At 44.1% G+C, this 10797-nt stretch overlaps 1 protein-coding gene across 3 annotated transcripts in view; it reads left to right on the top strand.

Moving 5' to 3' along the window:
• Positions 1-2108: 2108 nt before the first annotated feature.
• The window catches only part of COPS3 (COP9 signalosome subunit 3), a 26137-nt gene continuing 17448 nt past the window's right edge, over positions 2109-10797 (top strand). Inside the window, exons 1-2 of one of the 3 annotated variants that reach the window (XM_008584261.1) lie at positions 2109-2130; positions 8380-8509. In XM_008584261.1, the coding sequence (XP_008582483.1) occupies positions 8385-8509 (125 nt within the window). In that variant the 5' untranslated portion in view covers positions 2109-2130; positions 8380-8384. Of the gene's footprint in view, positions 2131-4676; positions 4843-5278; positions 5428-8379; positions 8510-10797 lie in introns of those variants that run through there. The other 2 variants (XM_008584258.1, XM_008584259.1) reach the window with 2 other exon arrangements.

The following is a 10797-nucleotide window of genomic DNA, read 5'->3' as shown; positions in this document are numbered from 1 at the left end:
GTCATCTCTAACTTCAAAGGGCGTGGAAAGTAAAGACATGGAATATTTGCGAACAGTGCAGAAGACTCCCATAACACCCGCCTGGAAGGATTGTTGTGGGAACAATGCCTTTAAACGGCTGAATCAGGATGCTTTCAGCTACAAGTAAAAGGTAGCACAATGCAGACTTAAACAACAGAAGCTTAAACAATAAAGGGAATTTGTTGGCTCATATTTTTTGGCTAAAAGGTCCGGAGGTGGGGTTGTTTCAGCTAAGACTGGATCCAGTGACTCAGTGATGTCATAGGATTGGTTTCTCTGCCTCTCTTTTCTGTATTTTGAGATATTAGCTTCATCCTAAACCCTGCTCCCCTCAGTACCCCAAGATGGTTAGCAGAAGCCCCTGGGGCTCTGTGCTTCCTTGATCAAGTCAGCAGAGAAGTAAGAGTGTCATTTTTCACAGGAGTCCTAAACTTCCCTCTGATTGGGTCAGCTTAAGTCACAGGCTCACGGAGGCCTGCGAGGGATTGCATTGGGGAGTGAAGATGGTTTTGCCTGTGTTACATGCTCAGACCTCCAAGTCAGGTTCCTGGAAGCTCATGGATCTCTAAGCAGAAATGCAGTGTGTGTGGCAAGTTGTGTACAGAAGTGCCTGACACTGTTCCAGTCCCCTCCGCCTCCCAGTATTACCTACTATTCCTTTCTTCCATGTCATCACCTGGTGAAGAGATTTCAGTGATGAATTTGCAAACATTACTGGATGTGAAAATGCTTTGCATTTAGAAAGCTGGACACATCTAAGAGATTGTTACTATTGCTACAGATAAGCAGTTCTCGACTGAGACACTGCAGGATCCTCGTCACTCACTGTATTCTGGTCATGCTGGCATTTTTTCCCCCTGAAACATGCTAAGCTTGTCTGGGTCTTAAGACTTTTGCCTCCTGCTGTGTATTGATTAAATTGTGTCCCCCAAAGTTCATATATTAGGAACTTAAATCCCCACTATAACTGTTGAGGGTAGGAAATGCCATTATGGTAATTGAAATGTAGGGCCTTGAAGAGGTGATTAAATTGTAGGACCACCATAGTGAATAGATTAATAATGGTGGTCAGGGGTGTGGTTCTGAGGTCTTTAAAAGAAGAGCACATGAGAAGTTAGCTTCTCTCTGCTCTGCCATTTTCTGCCATGTGAGACTCCTGGGTCACTGTTGCCACCACCAAGACCCTCACCAGGTGTGTTCTCTGGACTTTGGAATTCCCAGCCTTCAAAACTGTAAGCATTAAATTTTGTTTTCTTACAAATCACCCAGTTCCAGGTATTTTGTTATAAACCACAGAAACAGACTAATACACCTCCCATGCATATCCCTCTGTCTGGAACTCTTTGCCCCCAGATCATTCTTTTTTTTTTTTTTTTTTTTCCTTTTTTTCTCTTTTTTCGTGTCCGGCAACGGATCGCAACCCTCAGTGTCGCGCCCGTACTGGACCGGGACCGGCAACGGGATCGCAACCTTTGGTGTTGCTCCCGCACCTCGCTCAGTCAGTGAGTGGGAACCGGTCTGTATGTGGGATCCGAACCCTCGGCGGGAGCGCCACTGCGCTCCCAAGTGGCGCACTACAGTGCGCCACTGGGCCGGCACCCCCCAGATCATTCTTAACTGACTCCTCATCCTTCAGGTCTCAGAGAAGCATTTCCTGAGCTTCCTACACCCCATCATCATCTTTCATTTTCTTCCTAACATGTGTTACGGTCTGAAATTAGTGTGTTGACTGACTTGCTTCTTGCTTTACACCCCCTGCCAGAACTTAGTGTCAGCAAGTCCCTTCTGTCTTGCTCACAGATCTATCCCCAGCATCTGGCACAGGGCTTGATGCACATTTGACACAAAGTAAATGTGTGTGAAAAGAATAAAAGAACAAATGATTAAATGTGTCATCTCCACCCACTTCTGTGCGACCCTTTGTTGTGAGGTGTGTCTCAAGCGATTGCCAGATTTTACAAATGACTGGCTTAAAAAGTACAAGTTAGAATATGTTCAAGGTTATCCCTATAATCATATCTCTCTCTTTCAGTCACTTTATTCTTGAGAGGAAAAGAGAAGAGTGGAATTACTCTCAGCTGTTTTGGAATGAGTGTGATTTGTGTGCTGGTAAGTTCCTGGGTGAAGTTGATGCTGTTGATTGGGAGCCTTTAAACCCTTATTAGTAGCTGTGGCTATTTTGAATTATTGTAGTGCATTATTTCTCTGCAACATTTTTGGCTCTCATTAAAATCCATGTAGGGCCGGCCTGGTGGCACACTGCTACAGTGCGCCGCTTGGGAGCGCGGTGGCGCTCCCACCGAGGGTTCGGATCCCACATACAGACCGGTTCCCGCTCACTGGCTGAGCGAGGTGGGGAGCAACACCAAGGGTTGTGATCCCGTTGCCGGTCCCGGTCCGGTACGGGCGCGACACTGAGGGTTGCGATCCGTTGCCGGACACGAAAAAAGACAAAAAGGAAAAAAAAAATCCATTTTCATCCATGGAAAAGTGTCCTATAAGTCAAAATATCTGTCTTGTGTGCTGCAAGACATCACTGAGGACCAACTGTTGCCATAGAGCATTCAGGGGAATTTCCATTTTAAAGTACAAGTGTTAAACTCATTCATCTAAACATATCTCTAATCCACCAACTTACTTACATCTCTTCTTTCAAGCGTACAATTATTACTATTCAAGCTACAATTATCCAAGGTAGAATTTCAGGGTCCAATTATTACTGTAACATTTTCATATTGTAAGAAAATAATCTAACTGAGTCATTTTCAAAAATAATTCAGGCCCAGCCCAAAAGTTGTCTGACTGGTCCAGCCCATTCCTGGGGGGGTCGCTGAATAGATAAAGTTGTCCTTCAGATGGTAATGAGTTACCAGCCCTTATTGTTTACTTCAAATGGATAAAGTGGTCCTTAAGATGGTAATGAGTTACTAGCCCCTTCCTGAGCCCTTTATTGCCCTCTTCATTCCCTAGTGTTTCTCCTTTCACAGGGTTTCAGTGGACCTTTTTCACGGGCTTGTCCTGAGCCCTCAGACAAAGAAATTTCTTGCAAGGGGGTAGTAGATGTGGGCACTTTAAAACGTCATCCGGGAAGATTGTGAACCCCGAGTACTCTCAGCCAATGAGAAGGTGGGGGCACAGACTTGCAAACTAGGAAATAAATTGCTTGTTGCAGCCCTTTTCCATGTGCCTGCCCGTCAGACATCTGAACCTTGCAAGGCTGTAATTAAAGTCTTGCTTTGCTGTACCTCATGTCTCCATGTCCAGCCTTTGGCCTTGGATGGGTGAAGGCATTTCTCACAATATTGACCACTGCAACAGCTTGCTAACTGGCTCTCTGAAGTTATCCACATGAAACCAGACCAATCTTTTCTAAATGCAAATCTGATCATGGTACCTGCTTCATAAAACTCTCCAGTGGCTTCCCTATCTTCTCAGGAAAAAGTCCAGTACAGTATTTTCAACACTGCTTACTTGATGTGGCCCCTGTGTAGCCTCATCTCACATCACTCCCCTCCAACCACAATGACATTCTTTCAGTTCCTCAATCTCAAATAGCATGCTTTTTCCCAACACAGGATCTTAGCACATGCTGTCCCCTCACTTAGGAAAATTTCTACTCAATTACCTTATTAACTCCTCTTTCTTCAGAGCTCAGTTTGTGCCATGTCCTCAAGAAAACCTTCTCCATTGCTCCCAGGCCTGGCCAGTTTTCTCTGTTGCATGATCCTGTGTTCCAGTCCTCAGAGCACTAAACCTCATGCCCTCTCCCCCACTTTAAGGGTTTTTGTTCATTACCTGCAGGAGAGAAGGAGGAGACTGTTTTTACTCACCAGTGTATTTCTACTGCCCAGCACAGCAAGCTTTAGGTGCTTGATAAACATATGCTGGATGAAGTCTAAAAATGCATGTTTATTTACTCAGTCCCTACTATGCACTAAATCCTGTGTTAGGCCCTAAGCGGGAACTGAGATCAGTAAGATGCTTGACCTTAAGGAACTCCATGACAGTTAAGAGCAATGAATACGATATAGATTATGGAGACAAATTTCTATAACAGAGTAGAAGTGGCTACATGAAAGGAAAACGTGCTTTGGGAGACACATGGAGGGGGGATGGGAAAATCCATTTATTCAGCATACATCTTGAATGAAGATTCTCATTATGTGCTAGGCACTATCCTGTGTGTTTCATGTGGTTGAGGGCATCGTGAGATTTTTACAGATGGGGAAAGCAAGGCACACGACGGTCAAGTAACTTGCCCAAAGTCACATAGTTACTAAGTGCTAGAAAAGGGATTTGAACACAAGCTGCCTGGCTCCAGAGCCCATGTTCTACTACCTCACAGGAAAAACTTCATGGAAGACACGGCAATTAAGATCTGGCCAGGTGCAAGAGGGTCGGCCATTCCTAGCAAAATCCGGAACGGAAAATACATGCTTAATTACGGGTTCTGTTCCTTCCTTTACCCATTTACCCCATCTGATATGCGGAGGGATGCTACAGGAGTAGCAGAATGAAGAGAGAAGGCGGGGATGTGGGTGGGGCCGGAGGGACAGGCTAACTTCCGGCTACGGCGAGTAGCGGAACTATTTCAATGGAAACAAAAGCGGGTTCACCGCTAGGTGAAATCTCGCGGTGCTTGAGCCGGCGGAAGTGACGTCGCAGCCCTCCAGCGCCTCAGGTGGGTCGCCGTGGCCCCTCCTCCCAGTGCGGCAGCCCTTTCCCGCGTGAGCTACCCCTGCCGCTCGGGCCGCCCGGAGGGAAGCATGGCGTCTGCCCTGGAGCAGTTCGTGAACAGTGTCCGACAACTCTCGGCTCAAGGTGAGGCCCTGGGCCGCGGGGCTGGGCCTGAGCGGGTCCAGGGGACGGGCCTGCATCCCCAGGCGCCAGCGCGGACGACTGGGACCGCCTTCTGGTCCCGAGCCTCTTTTCCGGGGCCGGGCTCGGGGTTGCGGCGCTTAGGCCTGGGAGGAATAAAGCGCGGCTGAGTTCGAGCAGACCCCTGGCGCTCCCGGGCTCCATTATCCCCTCCTGCCGGCCTCCCCTCGCTCGGGCTGCCGGGACCCTCCTCCCCCTGGCCCGGGCCCCTTCCACCGGGCGCCTTGCTTGACAGTTTGGGGGCGTCACTTCCGCCGGACACCTTCCTGGCCTTCCGTTGGCCCATTCGGCTTCCCTTGCCTTCGGTGATTGGCGCACCGGCCTGTCAGTCCCGCCGCCTCTTGGCAGCCGCCTGGCTAGGCCGCGGGGAACGGGCGGGAGTCGAGTCTTTTCTGGGCGCTTTGGCTCCCAGGATGGCCTTAGCCGGCCTCTCCGCCGCCGGCCGCTTCACGCTCGGAAACCTCTGCGCCTATTTTGGTCGTGCAGGATGCCGAGGGAGCTCTCGCTTGTAGGACTCCATTTCTGGAGGTAGAATTGTTACTGTGATTATTTTGCCCTTCATTTTCAAGCTGTTTGGTTCATTCATCTCACCATCTGAATATACAGAATCCAGGACTCGGAATTAGAGTAATTAGATGCTGGCTGTGAAGACCCCTTGAATTATCCTGTGCTTCACTTTCTTCATTTGCAGCATTAAAAATAAGTTCCTACTTTATCGAGTTGTTGTGAGAACTGAATGAGAGAAACCATGTAAAAGCACTTGGAACAGTACCTGTCATAGGGGGTGCAATAAATACAGCTACAAATTCTTGTTAACAGCCGTTAAGTCTGAACCGTAAGGGTCTAAGGGCTGCGTGACCTTGATAAGTCACCTTTAATCTCTTGAGTCTTTTTTAAATCTCCATTTGTAAAAATGGAGGGGTGCTGTCTACCTTACTGTTGTAAGACTTAGAAGATTTGGTATGGAGCTGTACTTAATAAATAGTAGTTCTTTCTCGTTTACCTTACTGTTGATAGAAATTAGGTTTACAGGTAAGGCACAGCCTGGCATTTTCTATGAATAACGTTCAACCATTTGTTCATTTATACCACAAACACTTAGTTTCTGCTTCTAGGATGGAGTTTGTTTAAAAGATTCAGGTTGGAATCCTGTCTCAGTCACTTCTTGTGCAGGCCACATAATTTCCCTGGACAATTTTCTCATTTGCAAAACAGAACTAGGGCAGTTGTAAGCATCAGGTGGGGTCACTTATCTGAAAGCTTTGTATACCTGCTCTCTGTTCTGTGCAAGACTGTTTAAGAACAGTCTGCTAGGCAGAGATAAATACTTTTACTGCCATCAGCTCCTCACATTCACTGCATAGTAAATGTTTATGAGTTGTTTCTGTTTTCCCTGTTCTCGTTCAGAATTTTCGAATATGGACATTAAGTGAAGAGTCTATTATAATTTCCAGCTTTCTGATTAGAGGGAATGTCATAGACCACATCTCCAGGGTTGATTTCAAATGCACCCTGTGGCACTTAAACTTACTTTTGTCTCTCCCCTTGGCCCTGCACTAGTTAACCAATGATTTCATAGTGACCCAGCTTTTAAGTGTCAACTTGGCACTGTTTATTTCATTGAGGAAAAACTAATGGGCTGAAATGCTTATTTCTGGGTTTCAAATAGTTGTAAATGTATTTAGAATAGTGGGTTAGAAAAGGGCAAATTATTCAACTAGCGGAAGCTATTCATACAAATTATTCAACCGGCAGAAGCTATTCATACCGCGCAGTGAGAGCTATAATAAAATGATGGTGAGTTGGTATTTCCAGTTCAACCTATGTTGTCTTGAGAGGTGATGGCTAATATAACCTCAGATGTTTGTTTATTCTTGTTTTGCAATGCATGTTATAATAATGGGATATTTCCTTTGCGTTTGGTAAAATATCAGATTAAAAAATGTTATAGTATACGAACCCCAGAAATTAAATTATCGAAGTACCTAGCTACAGCCACTCGGATTTTAAGCATTGTACTATTTAAGTGTTCTTTTAATAAGAAGAAAATTACCCAGCTACTGTATAGAAATATTGAAGAAGGAAACTTGAGGTTAATTCCCATGGACCTATACGAGTATATATCCCCCGCTACCTCCTCCACCACGACCAGAAAGATAGAATGAGGCCATTGTCAGAATAACCATCAAAATTGATGGGTCTGCTTTTTTTTTTTTTTCCTTTTTGTCTTTTTTCGTGTCCGGCAACGGACCGGGACCGGCAACGGGATCGCAACCCTGGTGTCGCGCCCGCACCTCGCTCAGCCAGTGAGCGGGAACCGGTCTGTATGTGGGATCCGAACCCTCGGCGGGAGCGCCGCCGTGCTCCCAAGTGGCGCACTGTAGCAGTGCACCACCGGGCCGGCCCGATGGGTCTGTTTTAAAATACCAATTCAGGCCTAATTTGATTCTATACCTTAGTCGTTAAAATATAGCATTATGGTATAGAGAAAGAATAGATGGATCAATAAGATTAATTCAACAGGCTTCTGGTTGGTTGGCTGCTAAACAAACATTGTATTCTAAAGCTGTAGAAAGGATCAGTCTCTCCACCTGAGTTTACTTTGGGATACTTCACCACCGCAGTTCCATTTGATGCACAGAGGGCACAGAGAGAGCAGATAACCAACTTAGTCATGGGAACGTGGTGGGAGGAGGGCCCAGAGAAGGCCCAAGCTGATTGTTGAATGATGAGTAATCAATCAGGTAGCGGAGGATGTCGGAGAGAGGGATCAAGATCAGCATTTGTAGAAGCATGAAGATGAGAGGATGTGGAATGTTAAATTCCTGAGTGTGGTGTGACCAAAGAGAAGGTGTGTGAAGGGAAGTGGCAGGAGGTATGGTTGGAGAAGTGGCTGGTACCAGTTACGGGAGGTCCTCTGTAAGCCAGGATGAAGCATTTGGACTTCTTAAAGCAACTGGAGTAATTTGACTGAATTTGCATTTTAGACAGATCAGACAGTACCAATATGGAGCACGGGTTGGAGGAGAGAAAGGCTCAAGTAGGAAGACTTATGGTATAGTCCAGACAAGAAATAATGAGGATACGAATTAAGGCAGGGAAAGGAGAGAGAAAGAAAAGGAGCTGAGGGACTTAAGAAAGTATAATTAAGTTGTATTTGGTGACTTTTTAGGTGCAGAGAGGGAGATGAGGGAAGTGGTGATAGTAATGTGTACATTACTGGCTTGGGGGACTGGAAAAGGGAGTGGAGGAAAAGGAGAAACTTTCAGGGACCAGAGAGAAATGAGAGGTCTGGAATAATCTCTGTTTAGTTTTGAGGCCACAGGCAGGTTGGTTTACTCTTCTGGTCCTCATCTGAAATGAGGGAGGTATAAGAAATCATCTTTAGGCACTTTGAGCTCTGAGGTACAGTCTATGGTTAGAGTTCCTTTAGTTTGGTTAGTGCTATAACTGAATGATAGTGTTGTTCCTGTTTTCCAGGGCAAATGACCCAGCTCTGTGAACTGATCAACAAGAGTGGAGAACTCCTTGCAAAGAATTTATCCCATCTGGACACTGTGCTCGGGGCTCTGGATGTACAAGAACACTCCTTGGGCGTCCTTGCTGTTTTGTAAGGGGCATCTTCTTTTATACTTTCAGACTTGATGAAACCTAACGCTCTGTACTTTTTTTTTTTTTTCCCCTTCGGTGTAGAAAGTAAACCATGTAAACAACATTGAGCTCTTTTGTAAAATTAAAGTCATAGTAATTACATTTTACTTATTCTACCAAATCATTTCTTGTTATATTTTGTTCACTTTTACCGTTTTTAAAGTCTTTGTGTTTATACAGATTTTGAAAATTTACTTTTAAAAATGAATGACCATCTTAATTACGGGCACTACAGATTGTGTTTATCTGAATACTTTTATTCATGTAATCTATAGTATGTCCACATTTTCTAACTTGGAAAGAAAATAAGAAGAGTGATGGAACAGGGTGTGGTGGAATACATTGAATGAAAATATCAGTGACCCAAAGCGGCATTGCTTAGAATGCCCTTCAAACAAATTTAAACTGTTTAGACCAAATTAAATAGACCTTATTTCAATTGGGAGTTTGTGTAACTGTGTACTTACTTGACAGTAGAATTCCTTTTCTCTTGATGTTATAGTATTATAAATTGAGATATTGTGTTTGCCATGAAATTGAATTAATATAAGTAAACTGAGAAGAAATTGACATACGGTGAGGGTCTGGCTTCACTCAGGCTGGGAGTTCCAAAACAACAATATGTATCAGAGTTTAGAGAAGAAACTGTCAGAATAAGGGTCTAGAACTGTGCTGTGCAATACGGTGGCCACTAGCCATATGCAGTAATTAAAATTAATTAAAGTTAAAGATTCAGTTTCTCAAGTGCACTTCCACATTTCATATATTCAGTAGCCTCATGTAGCTACTATGTTGGACAGCAAAGATATAGAACATTTCCATCACTGCAGACAGTTTTACTGGACAGTGCTGGCAAACATTACTATCTGTGTTTTCTTATTTATATGAAAGAGCAGGTAGCATGCATGTTTTATATACATATAAACTCTCATGTGTGTATTCGAGGCATCTTTTAAAAAGTTCATGGCTGGATAGCTCAGTTGGTTAGAACGCAGTGTTATAACACCACAGTCAAGGGTTCTGATCCCCATTCTGGCCAGCCACCAAAAAACAAACAAACGAAAAAAAATAGTGTCAACTTAAAAAGTTCATGGAAAGGGCCGAGCCCGTGACGCACTCGGGAGAGTGCAGTAGCGCTCCCACCGTGGGTTCAGATCCTATATAGGGATGACCGGTGCGCTCACTCGCTGAGCGCGGTGCGGCCGGTCTCAAAAAGGACAAAAAAAAAAAAAGTTCATGGAAAGATTCATATTATCTTTTAATTCTATTTTCCCATGAACTTTTTGAAGTACTCTTGTATAGCAAGTGAGATAATGTACATGAAGGCATTTTAAGCTCTAAGGTATTTTACCATTGTATATCAGTTAAAATAGATAACGTATGGAAAGAGCCTTGAACTTGTGGCTGAGTACCCTGGAATTGAATCTACATTCTCCCAATTATGAGGTATGGGGCCCTAAGCTTCACGTTTTTGAGGTGGAAATCACAATTCATTATTGACTTACTGTGAACCCCAAATGTAATTGTTTCTGGTATGTTTTGATAATTACAAAGTATAATTACGGATGTAAGGTGACATTGTTAAGTCAAATAATATTGTATAGATGGAATTAGACAAACTGAAAGATGTAGGAGAAATTATGATTAGGTAATAACATATCATCCATTTCATTTTTTTTTAAATTAGTTTCAGTAGTTTTTTGGGTTTTTTCAAGGAGAGCTTGAAGTTTACTTACAAGCAGTGCCCTAGTGATGGTAGATGATATGATTTCTCTCCTAAAACCTATCTCTGACCCCCTCTTGGAGTGTTTCTCATGACATTGATGGTACCATCTGCCATCTGAGTTACTCGGGATGGATAGTCCTCCCTCTCCTCACCCCCCTTCTTTGGTCCTGTCATCAGCTAGTTCTGTCAGTCTTTCTCCCAGATAGACCCCAGTGTCACCTGAGTCCCGGCAGCAGTATCTTTAACCTGAGCCACTGCCACTGCCTCCATCCGGCCCATAGCTCTCATTCCTTGCCCGGCTTCAGTACTTCAGTACGTTTTCCTCAAAGCAGGAAAAGCCACAACTGATTTTTAAAAAGTAATAGTCCTGACCACGTTGGAGCACAAAAGAAAATTAAAGTTAAAAGTTTCTGTTCAGTGTCTTCTTGAATATTTAGACAACCTGATATTTGGCCTTTTTTTAATGGAGCTTTTTGTTTTGAAAGTTGTTATTTTTTTTTTTTTTTTTTTTTTTTTTTTTC

Source organism: Galeopterus variegatus, unplaced genomic scaffold (genome assembly GCF_000696425.1).
Source record: "Galeopterus variegatus unplaced genomic scaffold, G_variegatus-3.0.2 Scaffold3190, whole genome shotgun sequence".
Lineage (NCBI taxonomy): Eukaryota > Metazoa > Chordata > Mammalia > Dermoptera > Cynocephalidae > Galeopterus > Galeopterus variegatus.
This window is presented reverse-complemented; position numbering and strand designations above follow the sequence as displayed.